The sequence below is a fragment of the Vombatus ursinus genome, unplaced genomic scaffold (genome assembly GCF_900497805.2).
Source record: "Vombatus ursinus unplaced genomic scaffold, bare-nosed wombat genome assembly UNPS02010822.1, whole genome shotgun sequence".
Taxonomy (NCBI): domain Eukaryota; kingdom Metazoa; phylum Chordata; class Mammalia; order Diprotodontia; family Vombatidae; genus Vombatus; species Vombatus ursinus.
The window spans coordinates 6734444-6759491 of record NW_020950600.1 but is presented as its reverse complement, the minus strand read 5'-3'; the positions used below and the strand labels follow the sequence as shown (position 1 = coordinate 6759491).

Here is a 25048-nt window from a genome sequence, read left to right as displayed (position 1 = left end):
ACACACACACACACACACACACACACACACACACACACACACACACAATATTCAAGCATGCTGAGAGATAATCCCATGCTGAACACAAAACCCTCCAGTTTGGGGATTTGCAAACTACCACAGGCGTATTCCCAAACCCATCTGGCCAGCATGCTCAGGGTACACTGAGACCCTGTGGGCAGACATGACAACGGGGACTGGGGGCCAGGACTTCCAAGAACCCAAAGGCTGCTGGGGTAAGTGGGGGAGGAAACATGGGGCGGGGTAATGGGGAGGAGTCTGAGTGAGTTACCTTGAAGTCTCTCTGTCCTTTCAATTCTTAACTACAGAGGTAGAGTATGCATGTGGACAGGAGAAACCATAATTAGTTGGGAGGGTGAGACAGAAGTGGGTGATGAGGCAGGACAGGGAGGAAGGGAACCAGGAAATACAGTGAGGGATTTTATAAAAGCCCTCCCTGTAAATGGAAAAGTTTGCCCAACCAGAGCACTGATGAGTAATAGATGGGGGTTTTATTTTCCGTTTTTTTTTAAGCTTAATAAATGTTCCCTATAGTGCTTTGTACATGAAACTGCCAAAGGACCAATTAGATGTAATGGCACAGGCCCCCTGGAGCTTTTGGGGCATCCACATCCAACAAACTTGGGGTGCAAATAGCAGGAGTCCTGGCTTGCATCAGTTCATCGATTTCTAAGTCGACTCGACAACGTCCTCTGGGCAGCCTAGAGAACTCGGAGAGGCCTGACTTCCCACCCCTTGCTCTCAGCCAGGGAAGGACCGTGAGGGGAGGAAGTTGGGAAATCTCCCTGTCCAGCCCGATTAAAGGAAGCAGTGCCGGGTGGGCTGTAAGCGATGCTGGTTCTGCAGGTGAGACTGAGGGAGGGGGAGCTCAGTACTTTTGTTTTTTTCCTCAGTGGGATGTAGGTTCTCTGCCTCCAGCTAGTCAAGGGAAGTTTTATTATCTGGAATGCTCCTTTTACACCATCATCTCCATGGGATACAGACTTATGGTCCCTTCTACCCTCTGCAGCCCCAGATAGCAGCCGGCAAGGGAAAAACAAGGTCAAGAACCAGGAATATGATAAAGCCCAAGGGGAAATGATAAGGTGAGGAGCAAGGGGCCCTAAAATACATGTTATAGTTGATTAAAAGTTGAAGGAACCAGGAGCGGAACTGGGGAAAAGGTATCTGGTACTGTTCCCAAGGAGTCTGGGGAAGAAGGGGAGACAACCCCAACTCTCCAGCTCTTGATCCAGCTTTCTCCTCATTTCTTCTATCCCATATTCCTTTATGAGCAATCCTAAAAGCCCCTAGTTCCATGATGTCAGGGGCTGATGGGGTTTTGGGAATGCGCCTCCACCTGCATGATGATTCCAATGCAGGGTTACAATCAGCATAAGAAGAATACACGTGGGGGGGAGGTGCAGAGAAGGTGAGAACACAACAGTGGTGTTTAGTCTCTGTATAGCTGAAGAAACGTCATACACAAGAGGAATGAGATTCGGTCTGCTTGGCCCCAGAGGGAAGAATTAAAAAACAATGGGGAGAAGATAGAGGGAGGAAGATTTCTGTACATGCCGGAAAGATATTTCTACCAATCCTAGATCTCTGAACTCAACATAGGCAGCCTCACGGAGAGTGAGCTGTAACACATCACTGGAAGGGTAGACCAATTGGATGATGAAATCAGTCACAGTTCTACAGCAAAACAAGGCTACAAAATGTTCTCACAATGTGACCATGTGGTAGGTATTGGCAATATTGCCATCCTTTATTTTACAAATGGGGAAACCGAGGCTTGGAGAGACATGTCTTGCCCAAAGTCACAAAAGTATTCTATAGCAGGGACGTGGTAGAGGGGATTCCTGTACTGGGTGGGAGGTTGAACTAGGTCACCATTTTCTAAAGTGATGACAATATTTTTCTTCCCTAGCAAATTTAAGCAAAGAGCTCATGCTGCTTTTGAAAACTGCATGTCTGCAGAGCAAACATATCCTTATGTTTTGGGTTCATTTGTTCCATTTCAATGCAGAATATTTTTTAAAAAAATTCTCAGAACTCTGCGGGTGGCATAGGTAGCTCCAACCACTGAGTGCAGGACCCTGAGAATGAGAGAAAATGAGGTTCATTAAAGCTGTTACACTCAGTGCCACGAACTGTGAAAATCCAAGCCCAAAGAGCAGATGTCTTATTCTATTAAACCTCTTCAGTTTGACAACCTTGGTTAATAAAGAAAGTTTGCCCTCTGCCTAAAGATGTGGGTCAGTGACCCAGAGGAGAGCCTCATTCACAAATCTCAATTATTCTGGATTTCCCTTGGGGCCTGACCTTTCAAGAAAGTGGAAAGAAAGCCTTTGAGGATGGAGCCCCAAAGGAAGGCGGATGGAGCCCTAATGGGGAGGGATGGAACCCTGAAGGGAGGGCTTCAAGCTTGAAGCCCTGGAGGGAAGAGGATGGGACTTTGAAGGGTCCCTTTGAAGGAGGGTCCCAAGAAGGGAACCTGGAAGGGAGAAAGATGAAGCTCTGAAGGGGGGTCCTGAGGATGGAGCCCTGAAGGGAGGACCCCAAGGTTGTAGCCTTGAAAGGAAGAGGATGGGACCTTGAAGGGAGAGTCCCAAAGAGGGAGAGAGATGGAGCTCTGAAGGGAAGTCTTTTAAGAATAGAGTCCTGGGGGCAGCTAGGTGGCGCAGTGGATAGAGCATCGGCCCTGAAGTCAGGAGGACCTGAGTTCAAATCCCACCTTAGACCACACACTTGACACATACTAGCTGTGTGACCTTGGGCAAGTCACTGAACCTCGATTGCCTCACTAAAAAAAAAAAAAAAAAAAGAATAGAGTCCTGAAGGAAAGGCCCCAAGGGAGGGCATGGAGGATGAAGCCCCGTGACTGTCCTGCCCCAATCTCAGGCTCTGGTTGGTCAATCCAACATTAAAACTATTCCACATGGGTTTCCACGGAAGGATGACAATGACCTCATGGGTGGTGGAGAACGGGATGACTCACAGGGAGGAATAAAGACCAGGGGCAGAGGTAGGGAGCCCAACTGAAGCGAAACCAAAACAAACTTAGTACAGAAACACACTGAGAAAGAAAAGGTGCCCCCCAACTCCCGAAGAAGCTATGCCTGGAACATCTTCACTACACCGCAGGCCATGCTAAAGGGGGTAGGGGGGACGATGGAGACGGACACATTGGGGAGGGATCGCTCCAAAGGGACCAGCAAGGGGGAAGAAAATCTGGTCTTACCAGTGAAGATTAGGGAGGATTTACTCCGAATCTCCTCCAATTTTTGAACAAACAAAGCATTGATTTCCCTCTGCAAGGTGCCCACGGGCCTGTGGGGATTTTCAGGACCCCTGAGGCTCTCTAGGCTGCTGGAGTCAGAGGATGTGGAGCCACTGGCAGCAGTAACCAGGCTCACAACACTCCCATATTTCCCTCCTGGCCACCTGGGTTGAGAAGGGCCCTTGGCCCCACGGCATTTAGACAAGTTTCTGCTCTTCCTTCCCAGGCCCGGGGGCTGGTCATTGTCCAGGGGGGCTCGGGCAGCGCCGCGGCTGCTGTTGCTGTTGCTGTTGGTGCCACCCCCGGGACCAGGGGTCAGAGAGTCCGGCCGGGCTCGGGGCTGCTCGCTGATCCCCCAGTGTCTGAGGCCCAGCCTCCCAGCGCCTCCGAGCCCCCCGCTATACTGCTCAGGCTGGGGGTCCTCCCTGACGGCAGGCCCCGGGCAGGGCTGGCAGCCGCTCCATTGGCCCTCGACCTCAGGCCCCTCACAGGAGCCAATCATGCATTTCATGCAGCTGGCTGCCATCCCGGCAGGCCCGGACCCATCGGGGGTACCTGGCCCCTCACCTGGGGAGCCAAGGCCTAGGCTTTGGAACCTCTCTGACCTTCGGATGGGCTCGCTCAAGGTCGGGCCCTCAGCTGCGTGGCTCTGGCTTCTCCCTGTCCCGGGACCCTGGGCCTTACCTTTGGGCCCTCGGCCTGGCCCCTCACTAAGGGCTCCGGGGGCTGGGGCCGTACTCTCTGGCTCTGAGTCAAAGCGGGGCTGGGAGGTGTCCTCGCCTGCCCCCTCCAAGCCGCTGTCTTTGGTGTCCATGGTGAGTTCAGGAAAGCCCTTTTTACCCTTCTTCTGGCTCTTGGTGGGCGCGCTAGCCGTGCGCCTCAGGAGCTGTCCACTAATGGAGGGTCTGTTGTGGAACTGACCAGCAGCATGACTGTCCAGGGACGCCTGCTTTGGATTTCTGAGAAACAGGCCTTTTAAGCCCAAAGCCTGCTTGACCTGCAAGAGACAGAGCCCCACATAATACGCAGCTGCCACTGGGCCCTTCCCCATCCTCCTATGTCCATCCCACTTCTCTAAGGGATGAGGAAGGAAGGAGAAGGAAGGAGATTCTCCAACCCCCAATGGGGGCCAGAGGCAGCACCCCATTTGGAGCCCGGCCAGAAGCCATCAGCTCAGCAGGATCTACTTTGTCTGAGTGCTGGGAGAGGAGATGGGAGGGTCAATTTGAAGCAGACAAATTGTATCTGGGAGGACAGGAGGGATGTCCCACAGTGTTCACCCTCGGGAAACTGAGGAGAATGTGGAAGGGCACAAAGGTTGAATCTGTCTACCTCCCCTGCTCCCACAAAGTCTGGAGCTAGGGAGAGAGGACAGTTAGGCAGAGGAACCTTTAAGATACCCTCAACCTGAACCGTACTCCCCTATCCCGTGGTCTAGGAATGTAGACCCCCTCATAGACACAATCCCCATGCTAGGGGTGGGCGAACATCTCTCCAGGACTGTCTCTATGAATATCTAGCAGAGGGAGTAGCAGAAGCGAGGAGGTTGGGGGCTACAGGGTGGTCCTTCTGTCTACCATTGGGGTGGGCACAGGACTCTTCCCTGTGAGGAGGTCCCCGCCAGGCTAGGAGAACCAACCCAGGTGATCGCGTGGCCAGCAAAAGGCCCTGCATGGGTGCCCTCCTCCTCACCCTTCTCCTCATTCTAGAGGAATGCCCACCAATTTTGCCCCCACCTTTTCACTCCGGGTTCACCCCAGACCACATGCCCTCTGGAGGGGATCCTAGGGTGGCTATGAGGTCATAGTAAGAGGTAAGCATGGACTGAATTTTTCTGGTGTCACTGAAATTCATCAGGAGCATGGGTCCCAGCAAAGAGGGGCAAAGGGGAGAAGGGCTGAGACCACATAGGTTGGTGGCATGACCTTGCAGCTTGCCTGTCCCCCTCTGCCACCCCCTGTTGGCAACCCATAGAAAACAAGCAAGCTCCTCCGGTCAGACCCAGACCACGTGCTATAGGGCTTCATCAAAGGGGGGCTGAGCTTGTGGTTTGGAGAAAGAGAAAAACATCACAGCTGGGTGTTCAAACTGTGGAAAACCCACTGAATAGATGTACAGAACTTCAGCATTCCTAAAAACATTCCATGTGTACTTGCCAGCCCTGTATATTGCAAGTGAAGCAGGTTGGGCTGTTGAAGATTTTTGTTTGTTTTGAACAGTTTTTGTTTTTGTTATTTTTTTTTTTTCAGCAAGGGGAAGGTCCCAGAGAAGGATGGAGGAAGTGGGAGATGACTCCTCTTAGGTCTGTCTACAGATCCCACTGTACCCAACTGGCTCCAGCATGTCAAATTCAGTTTATTAGTTTCACAGGAGTCAGACCATTCAGTCTTACCCCATTCATTTTCTAGAGGAGGAGGAGCTGAAGGTCTGGAGATAGGAAGGGACTTGTCCAAGGTCATAGACAAGTGGCAAACACCAGAGCTAGGGTTGTAATCCAGGGGCTGAAGGTGGCATCATCCATACTTAGAGATGCATGGAAGGTTGAGGCTAGAAGGGACCTGAAGAGGCACAGAGTCCTCTGTCCTTCCCCTTTTATAGATAGGTATAAGGAGGTCCCAAGAAGGCCATGCGGGAAGCTAAGTGGTGGCCGACCCAGGATGAGAAAGATTTCCTAACACTTCATCCAAGGTTCTTCCCCCTCCTTTCATATGAATGTTTGTAGCCTTGAATTCCTAGAGCTAAGTTGGAATTCTCAGAGTGCTGAGCTCAGTATGGAAAAATGTTTAGGGGATACTTTTCCCAGGGAGAGGGGCTGGACCAGATGGCTTCTTGGTCACCTTTGACTTTTGGGATTAGGATTGGCTGAGTCCTAGCTGCCAATAGGGAGCTGTCCCAAGTATGTAGTGGGGAAGATGTGGGGAAGGTGTGCAGAAGGCTTCATCCATGGATACCCTAGGAGAGCCAAACCTCCCACTCATGGCTCTGGCTCCCTCCATCTTTCCTCCTTTCCTCCCCCTGCCATGCCTGGCAGGCTTAGAGCCAGGTATAGGTGGCTCACTGCAGCCATCAGCCAGGACCCTCCGCCACCTAGCCCAGAAAAGCTGGTTCTCTGGACACAAATTGGAAGGACCAAAAGCCTAGTGGGCAGCATCAGCTTGGAGACAATCCAGAGAGGTTGGCAAGTACCCAGAGTTACTGCTGGGAGATGAGAGTAACCAGCATCCTTAGCAAATGCTTGCAGAGTTCAGATAGAAGAGGTTCAGAGAGTAAACACACGCACGCACGCACACACGCAAACTCCCATCACAGACAAAAACATCAACAATCCCTCCCACCCTCCCACCCTGCCCCAAGGATGGGATGGTGTGTGTGGCCAGGGCCCATGGGAGAGCTAGCTCCCAGGGGGGGGCATCCTGGAGGCAAGGAGAGCAAGGAGCCATCATACTTGAATCAGCTGACTGATTCAAGATCCCAAATCCAGTGCAAATTTGGTGAAAGGTCACAGGAAAGTCATTTAGAAGAAGATCCAGAATGTTAGCTTTGAACTTGGCAGAAACATTCCACCCCTACCCTCCACCCCCAGGCAGAGGGCAATCAGGGGAGGGGCCTTTGAGAAAGGGGCCCCAGGAGCTTATACCCATTGGTTTGAATGGAAGAGCCAATCAAGGTGAATGACCTGGACTGTGGGAACCCAGGGAGAATATTTGAACGAAAGGTTTCTTTTTTCTGTGAAAGAAGAAAGGAGAGAAAAAGTGTGTGTGTGTGTGTGTGTGTGTGAGAGAGAGAGACAGAGAGACAGAGAGAGAGACAGAGAGAGAGAGAGAGAGAGAGAGAGAGAGAGAGAGAGAGAGAAGAGAAGAGAAGAGAAGAGAAAAGAAGAGAAGTGAAGAAAAGAGAAGAGGAAAGAGGAGAGAAAGGGGGAGAGAGGGAGAGGAGGGAGAGGAGAGGAGAAGAGAAGAAGAGGGAGACAGAGAGGGAAGGAGAGAGGGAGGGGTAGAAGGAGGGAAGGAGAAGGAGAGAAGAAGAGGGAGGGGAAAAGGGAGGAGGAGGGGGAAGAGAGAGAGAGAGATGGAAGGGCAAAGGAGAGGAGGAAAAAGGAATCAGAGGAGAGACAGGGAGAGGAGAAAAAGAGAAAGGAAAGAAGAATGATCGAGAGGAGAAATAAAAGGGATGAGATAGAAGAGAAAGAATAAGAGATAAAGAGGGAGAGAGGCTATGAACAAAAGAGAGGAGAAAGGGGAGGTGTAAGGGGGGGGAAGAGAGAGAAGGGGTAAGAAGGATGAACGTGAGAAGAAAGAGAAGCAAGAGAAGAAAAGGAGATGCAAGAAAGAGAAGGGAGTGGGTTGAGAGGAAAGTGGGAAGGAAGGGACGAGCAAAGAGGGGACAAGAGCAAAAGCTGAGCCCTCAGGGCCTTCCATCCTGGACCTGCTTCATAAATGGCGGGTTTTCTGGCTCCAGATGGCCCCACCATATCAAGGAGGAATGTCACAATCCATGAGTTGAAGAGTTTCAGAAATGTCAATGAGGAGGCGGAGGAAGAGGGGAGGTGACTAGTCTGAGAGCATGCAGGTCAGCTGGCGGCGGCGGTCACTACACCTTCCTGAGACAGGTCGGGGGGTACCTTCAAGGCTCCTAACCATTCTCTGCTTCTAAAAGAAGACTTTGGACGCAGAGAAGCCCACTGTAATACCAAACAGACAGAGTAAAGGCAAATCAGACAGCAACAACATTGGGGGGAACAAGGGGTGTCGGTCAGCACACCTGGAAAGAGCCCCACCACACAGAGAAACCACAGGTGGGGAGAGGGCGGGGAAGGAAGGCAGAAGACACGGCAAACATAAGCAAGAAGCTTTGCGTGGTGGAATGAGAGAGGCCGGAGTGGGGGTGGGGGCAGGGCCCAGGAGCCAGGGGCAATTTGGTCCCACCCATGAATCCAGCTCTGTATTCTTAAGAAATGGATGAGCACCCTAGGCTTTAGAGCCAAAAGGGACATTAGAGATCACCCCGTCTAGCTCCCTCATCTTATGGAGGTGGTAAGTGAGTCCCTGAGAAACCAAGTGACTTGTTTATAGTCACTGTCCTCAGAACCATCATTTGAACCCAGCTCCCTCTGACTCTGAGTCTAATTGGACCCAGCTTAGCTGCAGCCCTCCTAGGAGGGCATCCCACAGCTGTCCAGGTGGGTCTCCCAATGGTTCTGGCCATTACTGCTGGAGACAGGGTGGCAAGAGAGGTCACCCTGGTGACTGGTGAGTCTCTAGGAACTCAGGGGACTCAAACTCACCCCTAGAGGCCCAGAGACCAGATCAGAGGACTGGAGAGCCGGAGAGGGGCTAAGGCTGAGTTGTAGGAAGTGCTGGCTCACTGGGGACTCCAGGAACCATCTAAAACTCATTGCCCCTTAATTCTAATCTCCTGCTGTTGGAGATTTTTTTCTCCATCACCCCCTCTCCCCCCAACTCTCACCGTATCTCTCTGAGGCTGTGATGGGGAAAGGGGGCAAAAGGAATACAAACCAGGACAGAAGCTGAGGGAGGGAGAGGAAGGGACCCCAGGGGAATTGAGACAGAGGCTCAGGAGCTGGGAGCGGGGAAGGTGGAAAGGTCAGAGGAATGCAACAAGGGACCTCAGACATAGAATAAAGAAACAGAGCACACGGGAAGAGAGGGAGGAGGAAAAGCACCCGTCCAATCTCCCAGACACGGCTGCAAAGGCTCAGCCAGACCCAGACACCCTGCTTTCCTCCCCACTCTGCCCTGGCAAATCAAAACAGTCCCCAACACAGACTGCGGAGGGGCTCGAGGTGAGAAGGAGGGGGCTGTCAGGGGACCTCCCATAGGTGAGGTCAGGGGATGGGCAAACAGAGAGGGGCTTCAGGGCAGGAGGTGGGGAGATGGATAGTTAGGACTATGGGGGAAGGAAGCAGAAGGAAGGAGAGAAGGAAAGAGCAGGGCCCTGACGGAAGGGAAGAAAGAGGGAGGGAAGAGAGACAGGAAGGGAGAGGGAAGGAAGGTCGAGGTTTCGAGGGAAGGAGAAAGAAGAGGAGAAGAATGGGGGGAAAGGGGAGGAAAGAGAGATGAAGGGAAGGTCAGGGCCATGAAAGAAAGAAGGGCAGGAGGAAAGGGGAAGGAAGGGGAAATAGAGAAAAGGAGCAGAAAGAGGAAGGAAGGGTAGAGGAAGGGAAAGAGAAGAAAAGGTAGAAGGAATGAAGAAGAAAGAAGAGAAGAGGAAGGAAGGGAAGAGAAAGGGAAGATGAGAGCAGGGGAAAGTCAGGGCCATGGGGGAGGGAAGATCAAGGCCTTCACTGGATCAAGAGGAAGTAAATCTGACAAATCCATCAGACCCCTTTATCCTGGCACCCAGGGACTCAGAGTCAGGCTCTGAATCTGCTGTGCATGAGACCAGAGAATGGTCTTCAACAAGACACTTAACCCTTGTTTAACTTCCCTGATTCACAGGGTGCTGCTGTGTGCCCTTCCAGGCCACTAGGGAGTGGCTGATGAGCCATGCTGAGCTGGCTAGGGCAGCAGACTTTTCCTCATATGTCCTGCCTGGGTAAAGGGGATGAGGCCATCTGATGGAGATGGCAGACACTTGTACCCAGACTAAGGAGTCTGGGTCAGGGGCCATGATCTCTTTAGCTAAGCAGCACTCAGGAGGCCTTATGATAAGGAGACCGTAGGCCTTCCCTTCTAGAGAAAGGAAAAGATGAATGGGCAAGGAAAGCGAGAAATGAAGGGAGAAGGGAGAGAGAGAGACAATGAGAGACCTCAAAGAAATGGCCAGGCTTGGGGTGGGATAGGAGACAGGACATTCCTCAGGGACACACTACCCTAAGTTAGAAACTGCTCATTTTAAAGCCTGGGCTGCTGAGTCTAATAACAGCTACCTCACGTAAACTGTAGGATAAATGGGATGCTGAGTAGGGCGAATTATCACCTACTCTCATCCTCCCCAAAGCACTGGGGCCTGATGTCCATCCTGTCCACATTTCCCATGCAATCTTTGGAGAGACTCTGACCTCTACACAGCCTGAACTTGTTATTAAGGTGTGCCTTCATTGAAACTGATGCTCTCTATTGTATACAGATGTCAGGCTCTAGAATTCTGGAGTGTCAGAACATAGAGCGACAGAGCTGGGAGAAGCCTCAGAACACAGAATTGTAAAGTTCAGCTAGAGACCTTGGGACATAGAGTGTCAGCTCTCAGAAGGGCCTTTTGGACAATGCTCAGTAGGGAGGGACCTACCTGTTTGCATCTTGAATGTACAGAATTACTGGCGTACTGTCTCTCCCATTAGGACGTGCGCTTCTTGAAGGCAGAGGTGGCTTTTCCCTTTTTTATGTCACCAGTGCTTAGCTTAAAACAGTGCCTGGCACACAGAAGGTGCTGGATACAAGCTTGTCAACCGACTGACTGACTTAGGATATAAATGTCAGAGCTTGGAGGGAGCCTTGAACATAGAAGCTTATTGACTGATTGACTAATTGACCTTAGCATATAAATGTCAGAGCTCGGAGGGAGCCTTGAACATAGAATGTTAGAGCTGGGATGGAGCTTAGAGGTGGTCTAACCCTCTTAGTTTACAGCTGAGGAAAGGGGAGGGAAGGAATTTGGCCGCTGGTCCAGAGTCAGGGACTTCAGCCCAGATCTGACTCCCAGTATGTGGGCAGTCTCTCCTCCCCTTTCGAGATTTCACAAGTTGACCGGTGTGAGAGATCTCACACAAAAGGAGTCTCAAGAGAATCTCTCTGCCTAAGAGGTTCTGACCTGACTCTGAGCTGGAGAAATCAGCAGGAGAAGGTTCTCCTATCTCTCAGATGTCTCTCTCATTCTTCTTAACTTAGGGTCTGGGCTAAGAACGGGAGGACCCAAGGGGGCCTTCTATTGAGACAGCTGACAATAGGGGGCGTGGCTGAACCCCACTGCCCCGGAGGGAACATTTGCCTTCTTACTAACGTCTGTAGGAGAGCGGACAAGGGGTGGGGCTGATGTTTGTACGGGCTAGTTTCTGCACTGATAGCTTTAGCCCAGCTCCCAAGCTGGGGTGTGGGAAGGCCACAACCTTTCATGGGCTACCAGGAAATAGAAAGAAGCCATGGGAGGAGTTGGGGGTCTAAACTCCTTGAAGGCAAATGTTCTACTCTACCTCCCCACATTGAGGAAAGGTGGGGGGTGAAGGGGGGCGGGGACTGAGAATCTGAGAATATCTCTTAAATGGGTGTTACCTCTGGGACAACCAAAGGATTCACTGGGTCCTTGAGCTGGCCAGGTGACACCATTTCAGTTCCATTTTGTGTATCAAAGGGAAGAAACTTTCCCTTTACCCAAACATCTTATATGCACATAATTATTTGCATGTTATCTTCCCCATTGGAATATGGAGTCCTTGATAGCAGGGACTGTTTTTGCCTTCCATTGTATCCCTAGTGCTTGGCACAGTGACTGGTATGTAGTAGACACTTCAAAAACACTTGTTGATTGACCTTCTGACCAGTTACAGCTTATTGTCTCAACCTTCACCTGAAGGGCCTGTCAATTTGAAAACCAGGACGTCCCAGGAAAGAACCCAAGTCTAGCAATGCAGGTCCTCTCCCTCCCCTCAACTTTGTGTGGGCTTCCCTGGGAAGAAGGACTGGTATCCTCAGGTCAGTCACAGCCCAGATCCCAACAAGATCCCCTAAGGGATCCCCATGGTGGCCAAGGGTACTCACCTTACCCGAGATGTCATTGATAGCTACATGAACAAAGATGGAGGCCTCTTCTATCCCTTCCAGGTAGACATGTCGATAACCTAAAATAAAGATCATTGAAGTACAGAGGAGGTGGGGGGGAGGTCTTTCTGGCCACAACAAGCACCCACTTCCAGGTCAGGCACTGTGTTAGGTGCTAAGGACACCCCCCAAATATGGAACAGTTCCTGCTCTCATGGAGCTTCCACTCTTCTGGGATACAGGTTTTGTGTAGGACTCTATTCACTGTGGGCCCCTAACTGATGAGCTAGACCAGTCTTTGGAAAGCAGACTTGGAAATATACTCAGGGGTAGCACCTGCCAAAACTTATAATCCACTGACAAAGGCTTTGAGATCCCAGGGTCATCCACTACCATAATGAAGCTTTTATCTTCAAAATGTCAAAAGAAGTTGAGGAAGGCCCCTCAGTATGTTGAGTGAGCCACCATCACAAGTTTATGGGAGGGCATGGACTAGTATAGCACCAGCAGAGATAGATGCATTGGTGAAAGGCAGGGGTGTCCAACTCAAACAGAAACGGGACTGCTAAGCTGTACATGAGGACCCCTGCATGCCACATGTTGATTTAGTTTTAACATGTAATATTATCTATGTTTTATTGTTATTTGGTTAAACATTTCCCAATTACATTTTCATCTGATTCAGGCTGTACTTGATTGACCCTTCTGGTGGAAGGAACACTCACAACAGCCACTGAATATTGGCATGTCTCTAGTTGTTCGTGAGCTTTCCATCTTTACCGATTTACCTGCTTATATCTTGTATCCCCTCGCTAGAATGGAAGCTTCTTGATGCCAGGGAACATTTTCCATCCTGTCTTTTCATCCATAGTATCTAGCCAGTGCCTTAGCCAGAGCTCGTTGAATTGGTTATTGCCCAGTGACTCGGAAATGGAGAACTCACCTGGCATCATGCTGTTAAATGCCAATGTCCTCTGTCCAATGAAGTCCCGCCCAATGGGGTCATGATCCCAAACCAGGAACCGGACCAGTGCGATCTCCGGCATGTGCACTGTGAACACCAGGGTCTCCTCCCACATGGGGTTAAAGCCTAGAGGCCAGAGAAAGGCAAGGTGGACTTGAGCCCAGAGGAAAAAACAGGTTTCATCTCTGACTCAACTCCCTTTTCCAGGGTCACCATATATTATTCCCTTTATTTCACTTTAATCTTCTTCTTTTGCATGCCAAAAGTAATGAAGAGTCCCCTAGCCCACCAAAATCCACTCCAGCATGAGGAAGGACTGTCTTTGCCCAGAATCATTAGAGTTACTCTCGTGACTGGTTACCATCACCTCCCTTTTCCACAGCCCAAAGACTTTGGTTCGTCCTTCATTCTCAAAGAGGACCAATGACATCAGGAGGGTCTTGACTTGTGGGTGAACTGGATTTAAGTGAGGCAGAGCTGTGCACAGTCATCAACCTCACTCCTGAGACTAAGAACGTAAAAGGAAGCAACTGCCCTTCAGAGTCCATCTGATTCTCACCATGACCAGAAAAGGAGGGAAGAGAGAGGGAGGCAGGTGGGCATCACTGTCATGCACGCCCTCCCTGCTCTCCTAATTCAACTGTGAGTTCTAAAGGTTAGGGAGGGTTATCTCTACTTCTTTGGGAGTTCTCTCCTACAGCAGACAGTACAGGGTTCTGGCCCCATACGTTGACACAGGGAGGGTGAAGAGTGAAGGGAAGCAATGCTCACCATTGTCATCCACGACCCTCGTCTGCTCCTTGTTGCAGTCCACTGGTAATCCAATGATCTCCACTTCCACAAAAGGGTCGATGATCTGGAAGGCAAATAGGAGGATGAGGGGTGGGTGGGAAGCTTGGGAGGTCAGTTAGTACAGCCTTCTATCTTCCAAGACATCCCTATGTTTCATAAGTACGTCTTAGAGTCATACAGGCACCTAGGTGGTATAATGGACAGAGGACTGGATGTGGAATCAGAAAGATGAATTCAAATCCAGATATAGATGCTTACTAGCTATGTGATCTTGAGCAAGTCACTTAACTGATCTCTGCCTCATATGTAAAATAGAAATACTCATAGCACCCACTTCCCAGGGTTGCTGGGAGATATTTGTAAAGTGCTTCACAAATCTTACAAATATGGGCTATCATCATCATCATCGTGACTGGAAAGGCCATTGGAGATCTTCCATTTAACAGATCCTCTCATTTAACAGATGAGGAAACTGAAGCCCAAAGAAAGACAATTACTTGGCCAGGATCACATAGTATATTAGTAGCAGGAAGAAGGCTTGAAATCAGTCACAGAATCACAGAGTTGGAAGGGATCTCAGAGGCTGTGCCGTCCAACCCATACTGGAAAGAGAATTTCCCCTCCTACAAGACATCCATCAAGTGGTCTTGTAGCCTCTGCCTGAAGACTTCCAGCAGTCCATCCTGCTTTTCTCATCATTGCAGGATGTCCAAGTCTCCTTCCTACATCTCCTTGATCCTCAGCCCGTTACACCAGGCTGCTTGTTTCCTGTTTTTATCCCCTGGCCCACATCATCCTTGCCCAATCCCCTCTGGGACCTGTTGGCACTGGCCAGCTCACCTGCAAAGATGAGGCCAGCCCCTTGTCCAATACTCCCACCTACCTCTCCTCGGTCGCCCAACATGGAGTCCCGTGGTTTGGGGAGCTGCTGTCCACTGATAATCCGGAGTATCAGCTGTTTCTTCAGCTGCCCTGGGAGAGGGTCTTCAGAGTTGGGATTGAAGACACCTAGAAAAAGACGGAACCCAGGGATGTAACACAGAGGATCCCCTCTCTTGGCCACAGATTCCACTGGGGAAATTGGAAGCAAGGATCTCTGCCCTTCACTGAGAGACCAGGCCACATGACTGAGTTACTGGAAGCTCAGTCAATCATCAGTCAACAAGCTTTCTTAAGCAGTGATTCTGAGTCAGACACTGGGCTAAGAACTGGGGACAGAAATAAAGCCAAAACTATGGTCTTTGACCTCAGAAGCTCCCATTCTAATGGAGCAGACAACATGCAAGTAATTCTGTATAGACAAGAGACACACACTGTTTCAATGAAACGCAAGGTGGGGAGGGGATTAGGAATGCTTCCTGCAGAAGGTGGGATTTGAACTAAGTCTTGAAGGAGGTTAGGGAAGCCAAAAGGTAGAGGCGAGGAGGGAGAGAGAGCATTTCAGGTCAGCCAGAGGTAGCTTGGTATGGTGGGACACGCTCTGGATTCAGAGTTTGGAGACCTGTGTTCGAGTCCTGATGCTCTATGATCTTAATCAATTTCCACTCTTTCTCTGGGCCTCAGTTTCCTCATCTGTAAAATGTGAGGGCTGGATCAGATAATAATGACCACTTCTGCAGTACTCTAATCTATTCAAAGAGCTTTATATCCAAGTACCTCAGTTGAGCCTCATAAGCACCCTATGAGATGGGTGTGAGAGATATTAACTTTGTTTCATGTATTTTTTGTTTTTTTTTTTAATATTTGGTGAGGCAATCAGGGTTAAATGACTTGCCCAGGGTTACACAGCTAGTGAGTATCAAGTAACTGAGGACAGATTTGAATTCAGGTCCTCCTGACTCCAAGGCCAGAACTCTATCCACTGCATCACCTAGCTGCTTCAAACTCTGTTTTATAAATGGGGAAACCAAGACCCAGAGAATTTTAGTGAAGGCAATGGGGTTCAATAGAAAAAAATACCAATTATGGAGTCAGAGGATCTTTGTTCAAATCCTACTTCTGATGATGACCACCTGTGTGACCTTAGGCACATCACTTGGGCCTCAGTTTCCACATTCGTAAAATGAAGTGTTGGACTATATAACTTCTGATATCCCTGCCAGTTCTAGTTCTCCCCTCTGACCTCCATGGGCCTCAATGAACGTTAGGCCAGATGACCTCTGGAGTCTTTTTCAAGTCCAGAACAATGATTCTGTGATGTGCCCACAGTCATACGGCCAACAAACAAAAGGGGCAAATGTTGCACTCAGGTCTCTTTGACTCCAAATCCAGCCCCTTTGCCCCTACACCCTCCTGTTTTGCTTATCTTTGCTGTTGTTTAGTTGATTAGTTGTGTATGACTCTGACCCTGTTGGAGGCTTTCTTGGCAGAGATACTGGAGTAGTTTGCTGTTTCCTTCTCCAGCTCATTTTACAGATGAGGAAACAGAGGCAAACAGGTGAAGTGACTTGCCCAGGGTCACACAGCTAGTAAGTGTCTGACACTTTGAACTCAGGTCCTCCTGACTCTAAGGCTGGCTCTCTAGCACCACCTAGCTGCCCTTGACTATCTTTAATACCCTTTTATTCTATGGCTATGAACCCCAATCCCCTTAAAAGGAACACACCTTACCTTGAGTATATATGCCTTATTACCCCATGATCATGGTCTTTCTCAATACTAGCCTCTGTTCCAAGCCCATACCATGAACGTAATCCCCTCAGGTGCATCACTCAGTCTATGAATGTAACCCCCTCAGGTACATCACTTAATCTAAAACTCCCAGGATGCTGAGGACAGTCTGCTAGTCAGACAGGCTTCGGGGTTGACAAATAAGGCTGCCTGAGGGACAGGGGGCTTTGTTGAAGTGAAGCTAAGCAGACCAGGTCCAGCCTGGCCCCATCCACAAGAATGACAACCTCCAGAATTCTATTAGCAGAGTACCAGACTGGGGTCTGGCAGATACCAGTCCTTGGAGGGCCAGGTTGAGTGGCTTCAGCATAGCCAGTTGTGAATGTAACATCCCCTTCAAATGCTTTCATCCAGCCTGTTATCTGTGGCAGCTACAGGAGTAGATAAAGGATTTGAAAACTTGAGCATGAGGGGAAGTGGGGGCAGAAAGAGAAGAAATGGGGTTTAAAATTTTTTTAAAAATTCAAAGTCATTTTCTTGAGCCAAGGAGGGTGAGGGGATGAGAGTGGAGACAGTTCAGAGGCTGTGCATGGGCAGACAGATGGGGTCAAGATGTACCACACAGTCCTTGGAGCATCAATCCTTCCACCCCCACCCCCCCACCCCCCAGCCCTGGGCCTGTTAGAACAATCTCCTCATACCAAAGGGCTAGCAGATAGCTCCCCAGCAGGAAGGCAATGCACATGGGCTCCATCTGCTGCAGCTGCCCCCCTTTCCCCACCAAAATGGCTGCAGGGGCAAGAGTGCCAAGTTGTGTCTTCACCAGGCATCACCCAATTACTCAGATTAGATTGTAAGCTGCTGGAGGACAAGGTTTGTCTTTTGCCTTTTTTTGTATCTCCAATACTTAGCACACTGCCTGGTATATAGGAGGTGTTTAATACATGTTTGTTGACTTACTGGCTCCAGGTTTTGCTTGCTTAAGTGACCCAGATCCATTTATATTGCTTGTATTGTCTCCTCCAATAGAATGTAAACCCCATGAGAGCAGGCCATCTTTAATTTGTGGTTTTGTATCCCCAGTGCCTGGCGCTCAGCAGGCATTTCATCGATGCCTATTGAATTGATCCGAATCCCAAACGTTCAAAGAACAGGATGATCTCAGACTCCTTGGTTATGTGTTTGAGTCCTCCCAGCCAGGACCTTCTTCCTGATGCCAGCTCTAAGTTCCTGCTTTTAGAGGGTGACTCACCTGCTCCTTTTCATCCTTCTAGATGCTATGGCCTCCCCATGTTTCCATCGTTCTCTCCCCTTCCCTTCCCACTTGTAGATGCCCAGTATTGATTTTTAGACTCTTAGAGATAGTGTGATACAACAGGCAGATCTCTGACCCTGCTGTCAGAGGTTCAGATTCCTCTCCTGGCATTTTCTACCCAAGGAAACCCCAGGCAATTCCTTTACCTCCCTGCGGCTCCATATCTGTAAAACAAGGGGGTGAGACTCAGGGTCCAGGCAGGCCCTCTTAGCTTGATAATGAGGAGGATCTAGTCTTTTCCACAGCCAGGACCCAGCCAGAGATGCTCCCTCTCACCTTGACACATGCACTGGGGCTTGAGGACATAGCCACAGTTGCCGTTGGCATTGAACTTGGCGCGGTTCAGCTGGAGCATCCTCCCCTCTGATTGGTAGTTGAGGGCAACTGTGGGGAAAACATGAGATCGAGGTCAGTTCTGAGCCTGAGCCAGCTGGGCAGAGAAAGGACCAGTTTCCCCCTGGCTGGAGCCAGGGCTGGCAGGGAAATAGGAAGCCCAAAGGGGACCTGTTGCTTCCAAGCACAACCACTCAATTCATCCCATGCCAGTAAAAACTCATTGAATTAACAAATATGAGGACTCAGTATTCGAGAGAACAAGAGGAGGGAAATAAGCATTTATTAAATGCCTACTATGTGCCAGGCACTGCGCTAAGTGTTTTACAAGTTTTATCTCATTTGATCCTCACAACAACCTTAGGAGGTAGGTGTTGTTATTATTTCAATTTTAGAGTTGAGGAAACTGAGGCAGAGAGAGGTTAAGTGTCTCACCTAAGGTCACACAGCTAGTAAATGTCTGAGGCTGGATTTGAACTCAGGTCCTTTGACTCCAAATCTCCCTGCCAAGATTCTTTACATGATTTATTCCAATAGGGTTGTTTTGAGGCAACAGTAATTCAAATCATGAATGGGGGTGTAGGTGTGAGCACTTGTGTGCCTAGCACAGTGCTGGGTCCCTTGGAGGAGACAAGGAATTACAAATCATGGTCCTTCCCCATGGGCAGCTCATAGGTTAGTCAGGAAGACAAAATACATGAACACACACACTATTGGCATGAAGCTGCATGTGATTCAAGACTGAGTTTGGGTATTGCAGGCCTCAGGACTGAAGGAGAGGTTTAGAGAAAAGAGAAATCTTCAATGGATGAAGGTGTGGTCAGGGAAAGCTTCAGGGAGGAGGTGGTACCAGGGCCTTGAAGGGGGGGGCAGGACTGGGGAAGGGCGCTCTTTGCAGCTATCACCCTTTGCTCCCAGCTCTCCCTCCTGGGGCCAAAGGAAAGGCATTCAGTCATTTTCCAGTCATGTCCAACTCTTTGTGACCCCATTTGGGGTTTTCTTGGTAGAAATACTGGTTTGCCACTTCCTGTTCCAGCTCATTTAACAGATACAGAAACTGAGGCACACAGGGTTAAGTGACTTGTCCAGGGTCACACAGCTACTAAGTGTCTGAGGCCAATTTGAACTCAGGAAGATGAATCTTCCTGACTCCAGGCCTGATGCTCTATTCATTGCATCACCTAGTTGCCCCAGGGGCCTAGTGGATAGAGTATGGGACTTGCAGCCAGAAAGACGAGTTCAAATCCAGCCTCAGGCACTTATTAACTTTGTGACAAGTTTCTCAGTCTCAGTTTGCTCATCTGTAAAATGAGATAATCATTTCACCTAAACTCTTGGGATTATTGAGAGGATCAAATTAGATGTTTGTAAAGTACTTTGCATACCTCAAAGAACTGTATAAATACTAATATTTATTATTGTTGTTATTATGACTATTGGAAGAAAGCCAGGGATTCCAAAGGGTGGGGGTTGGGGATGAGGAGGGAAACCATTCCAGGCATGGGATGGAAACATGTACAAGGATGCATTAGCATGGATTCGTGGATTTGAAGGCAGAAGGGACCTTAGAGATCATCTGGCTCAAATGTCCCATTTTATGGATGAGAAAACTGAGGTTCAGAAATGTGCTATGATCTGTCCAAGGTCACATAGATAGTAAGTGGCAAAGGCAGGATATGGACCTACTTCCTCTGCTTATTGATCCAGCTCTCTTTCCACCAGGAACATGGGAGAGTATGGGAGACAGCAAAGAGATGTGCCCAGCTGGAAGGGAGGATGTGCACTGGGGAGCAGCAAGAAATGAGGGGAGGGCAAGATCATTTGCATTTCTTACATCCTTATCACACCCTGCTTTACACTAGGGAGAGTGTACACCAGCAGAGGTCTTGTTTCCCCTATCAGATTGCAAGCTGTTGGAGGACAGACCCTCTGCATTACCCATCTCTGTATCCTCTATGATACCTAGACAGAGGACTTAGCACATATGTACAGGGTGTTTAATAAATGTTTGTTGAGGGGCAGCTAGGTGGTGCAGTGGATAGAGCACCGACCCTAAAGTCAGGAGGACCTGAGTTCAAATCTGACCTCAGACCAAAACACTTGACACTTACTAGCTGTATGACTCTGGGCAAGTCACTCAACCCCAATTGCCTTTAAAAAAAAAAATAAATGTTTGTTGGATGAATGAATTACGTGACTGTTGAGTTCCAGGTTAAACAACCTGGACTTTATCCTGTGGGTAGTAGTGAGCCATTGCAGACTTTTGAGCAGGGGAGATGTGTGCTAAAAATACTCGGACACCTTCAAGTCCAGTTTTCGGCCCCAGAGAATCTTACAGGCGTCCTCTCTTGTTCTCCCTGGGGCATCCTTCTCCCAAGCTTCTGCTCCTCCAGTCTGACCCTTCTGTTTACTTACCCATCTGACATCCAGCGTTCCAGAAGGGCTGAGGATTGTAGTTACTTGAGTCGACCCGGTAAGAGGATGGGTAGATACGGGAAAGCTGGTGCTGGTTGAAACGCAGGTAGTGGGCCGGCTTCTGTTGTAGAATCTGATGGGCCTTGGTCTCACTAAAGGATGATACTTGCCAACTGCAGGAAACTAGTATTAGAAATTAATCAGAGTAATCAATTAATCAAATTAATTAATTAATAAACGGTTAATCCAGTTGAATTCACACCTGACACTCAACTCAACTGCAAAGTACTTAGCACAGTGCCTGGCACATAGTGCTATATTTATGTTATTAATTATTATTATTATTATATTGCATGAAAGGCCAAGTGGATCACACAGTACAGACTAACTTGCTCTGTGACCTTAGGTAGGTTGCTTAACCTCTCCGGGCCTCATTTTGATCAATAAAATAATAAGATTGGACTAGATGGTCCCAAAGGCAGGCAGGTGGCCAAGGAGAGTGATGAGTCTGGAGTCAGGAAGAACTGAGTTAAAATGTAGTCTCAGATACTTACTAGCTCTGTGTGACTATGGGCAAGTCATATAATCTCTGTCTGCCTCAGTTGCTTCAACTATAACATGGGGATCATGAGAGCACCTAGCTCTCAGGTGAGGATCTCATGAGGTAGTATTTGTAAAGTGCACGTAGCATAGTAGGTGAATAATAAACGCTTGTTTCTTTCCTTCTATCATCACTTCCAGCTTTGATGGTCTATGAGTCTATAGCTATGGTAACTACCTCCCAGGGACGCAGTCTAACTGGGACGTGGATACAAAAAATCAGATAGGAGAGATACGAACAGAGTAACTCAAGAGCTGAAGGGAGGAGATATTACTTTTGACTAACCGGGTAGAGGGGAAGAGATTATGAGGTCGGATGGGACACTTTAATTATACTAGTTACATTTAATTATATACAATTTATATAAATATTATAGAGTATAGATTACATTTATATAGTACATGAAAGTAAAAGTGTTTTGTAAACTTAAACCTGTAGGAAACGCTGCAAATGTTTGTTTGGCATTTACAGCCTTTTAGTTTATAAACAATTCCAATCACACTCTGGTCATCTTGCTCCCTGGTCCTCCTAAGACTAGAAGCAGCCTCAGAGAAGGGGAAAGGTTACTGGATGTGGGTAGACAGAAACCACGTGAGAGCCTTCCAGCCATCTGCCAGTGAGGAAGGAGAGAGATAGATGATTCCCTTAGAGCCCCTCATACAAATTGGCTCTTGTAATAATGAGCCTGAGCCATCGAGTGAGCATTTGGTCCTGTTCAGAATAAATGATGAAAGTATGTGATACATTTTAAGAACAAGTTTGATTCAAATGGGTTTCAATTAAATTTAAAAAGTGATAATGTTTTAAAAGGCTTGGTGCTTAAGAGGAGGTATGTCATGTCATCTGGAGATCACTTGGAGAATGTTCCAGCTGAATCGTGACAAGGCTGGTCTCAGTCACCGCCTTCTTTCTCTCTTAAGCCCAGGAGAAGCCAGGACTCAAGGCAGATATTAGAGAAGAAAAATCTCTCTGGGGCAGAAACACACAATTGTAATGACCATGGAGTGGAATGAAGGGTCAGGCAAAATCCCAACCCCACCCTCTGAAGAGAAGATCCCACCGAGTGAAGCTTCACCCCTCAGTGAAGGAACGTGGACTTCTCGGCATCTAGGTGGCCTCACTTCTGAATACAGAGGTTTGGCTTTCCCAAATTGGGGCCGATTTAGGGTTGGGCATCTCTGTCCCTCGGGACTAGCTGCCCACCGTGCCAGGAATACCCTCCATCCTCGTCACCACTTTTTGGAATCTCTTGCTCTCTTCAAAGCTCAGCTGAAGGACCACCTCCTACCATGGTCCTTTTCTTTGACCTCAGAGGGCAGACCCAAGCAGCATGGAGGTCAATTTCAGCTCTCAAATGAAAGCTGTCTCAAAATGGAATGGGTTGCTTCTGGAGGTGGTGACAGCCTCTCCCTCACTGGAAGTCTTTGAGCAGCAACTGGAAAACCACTTATTGAGTACCTTACAGAGGGAATTACTTTCATGAGCTGGGTAGACCAGATCTGACAGTCAGTCAACAAACATTTATCCAGCTCCTATCATGTGCCAGGCACTGTAATTACTACTAAGATAGCCCCTTATGTCCCTCCCATAGACTGCTATCAACATCCCCTCCCCCAATTGCCTCGAATTTATTTTGCATGAACATATCTATCTATCCATCCACCCACCCACCCATCCATCCGTCCATCCATTCATCCATCCATTCATCCATCCCCTCTCCTCTCTTCTCCTTCAAATAGAGTGTAAGCTCCTTGAGGGAAGATATCGTTTCACTTTTGACTCTGTCTCCCCAGAACACAGGTGCTTAACAAATGTTAGTCAATAGAAATCATCTAGTTTAACTTTCTCATTATCCAGAGAAGGAGATCAAAGGTCAGGGATAGGGAATGGCATTTTCAAGGTTGCACAAAGAGTAGGGAACCTAAGGGGCAACTGAGCCCAGGGCTTAAGGCTCCACGACCATCACCCCTTTACTGGACCCTGACAACCCTAAAGGATGCAGTTATACATCACTCTAAGGTTCACAAAGTTCTTTAAAAGCCTCATGACCCCATGAGGTAGGCAATGCATCCCATATGCACCTCCCTCCCCAGTTCCCTTAAACCCCACCTCCATCTGCATCTCTCTCCCTTCCTCTCCTCACCCCTCCTCCCTGTAGCTCCCTTCCTGTCTCCCTTCCACCTCCCCTCACCGCTACACCTCCCCTTACTCCTCTAGTTCTCTCCCCACTTCTTCTTACTCCCTGGGATCTGGGGGACTGTCCCTACTTACTCTCTGTTTCCACGTCATGGATTCCAACAGACTTGGTGTATTTCACCAGGTCAGAGAGAGCCCTGGACAGTTTCATGGTCTTCTTCTGTCGGTTTATCCTACATAAACCGAGTGAGAGTAGAGGAGCAAGAATCATGGTCAGCTCACACAGGTACAAGTTCTCACCTCCATCTTCCCAGAGCTCATCAGATACAACCGTCATGCCACAGGGTAGTATGGAGCAGTAGCTAGAGTAATGGACTTAGAATCAGGAAGACCTGAGTACAAGTCCTTCCTCAGATACTTACTAACTGAAACCTCAGTTTTCTCATCTGTAAAATGGGGGAGTGGGTCTGGATGGCCTTTGAGGTGCCTCCCAGCTCTGGAGCTAAACTCTAAGAACCTTTGGGATGTGCTCAGATGCTCAACCTTATCCCTGGATGCCCTGCTGGACCTCTACCCATCCCTTCCCATCTCTGATCACCAGGTGCCTGCCCCAGGGAACTGACCCTCTGCTCTGGCTTCCTTGGGAGTCCAAATCATCATCGGCTTCTTCTATGCTGGAAGTTTTCTTTAACTTGCTCCCTTTTTTCTGCATAGGGAGGAGAGAGATGTGATGTTAGCCAGCCACAGAAAGTCAGCATCTACACAGCAGTGAAAAGAATGCTTGATTTAACAGAGGCTGTGGGTTCATATCCTGGTTCTGCCACTTGCTACCTGTGTGGCCTCAAGGGAATCACTTCACCTCTCTAGGACTCAGTTTCCTCATCTGTAAAATGAAGGGATTGAACTCAATTCTTTCCTTCTAGCCCTCAGTCTATGAACCTCTGTACTCAGGGAAGTCTATGAACCTCTGTACTCAGTGAAGTCTATGCATAATGATGTGAGGAGTCAGCAAGCACAAACAAGGAGAAGGATCATGAAAGGAAGTGATATGTGAAGGAAGCTATGAGGCAGAGGTGAGCGAGGTAAGAGGCTCTGGCAGCAGACTAACTCCTGAATTCCCTACGGGGCAAGAAAGCCCTGTCCCAACTCAGTCACCCCTTGGAAGGGTCTTAGGGCCTTAGTCTAGGAAGGATGCTTTTGTCCCCTCTCTGTCTTCTTCTCCTTCCTCTCATTGCATCTCAGCCTGTGTGCCCCTTCACTCCACTCTTTCTTCTGTCTGTGCCCCGTTTCCTGGCTCTGCAGTGTTCCTCAGGTCCAGTTAATAGGGGACTCCTGGCAAGTTCCTGACCCTGACACCTGATGTGTAAGGTCTCTAAGGAGGCAGGAATCGAGAGAAAGCACCTGGCCCAGGCTGTCTGCTGCTGACCAGTGCCTGGAGCCCCGCCCCTGCCTTGGGAATCTGCCCAGACAAACCGATTCTTCCTGATGTTTGACCTTGACCTCATCTATCTTCCACTTTCCCCAGAAGATTGTAATAACAATAGCTCACATGTCCAGAACACTAGAGAATAGGCAAGGAGAGGCATTGTAACATGGCAGATAGAAAGTCCTGTACTTAAATCAGGAGATCTGGGTGTAAATTCTGACTCAAGCTGTATAACATGGGTATTGTTTCCCTGATAGGATACAAGGCCCTTCAGGCCTTTGCTTTTGTCTCTGGATCCCCAATACCTAGTACAGTACCTGGCACAAAATAGATACTTAATTACTGTTTGCAGGTTGATTGTTAAGTGCTTACCACTTCAGTCAATAAGGGTTCATCAAGCTATTACTCAGTGCCAGGTACCTCTCTAAGCCTCAGTTTCCTCATCTCTTAATTGGA

At 48.8% G+C, this 25048-nt stretch overlaps 1 protein-coding gene across 5 annotated transcripts in view; it reads right to left on the bottom strand.

Moving 5' to 3' along the window:
* The window catches only part of PLCH2 (phospholipase C eta 2), a 336561-nt gene that overhangs the window by 2926 nt on the left and 308587 nt on the right, over nt 1-25048 (bottom strand). For all 5 annotated transcript variants that reach the window (XM_027855536.1, XM_027855535.1, XM_027855539.1 and 2 more), the window contains 9 exons: nt 23790-23872; nt 23302-23399; nt 20430-20612; nt 17958-18065; nt 14640-14764; nt 13736-13820; nt 12944-13090; nt 12001-12080; nt 3971-4283 (listed from right to left, as the gene is read on the bottom strand). In XM_027855536.1, coding sequence (XP_027711337.1) covers nt 3971-4283; nt 12001-12080; nt 12944-13090; nt 13736-13820; nt 14640-14764; nt 17958-18065; nt 20430-20612; nt 23302-23399; nt 23790-23872 — 1222 coding nt within the window. The remainder of the gene's footprint in view (nt 1-3970; nt 4284-12000; nt 12081-12943; nt 13091-13735; nt 13821-14639; nt 14765-17957; nt 18066-20429; nt 20613-23301; nt 23400-23789; nt 23873-25048) is intronic.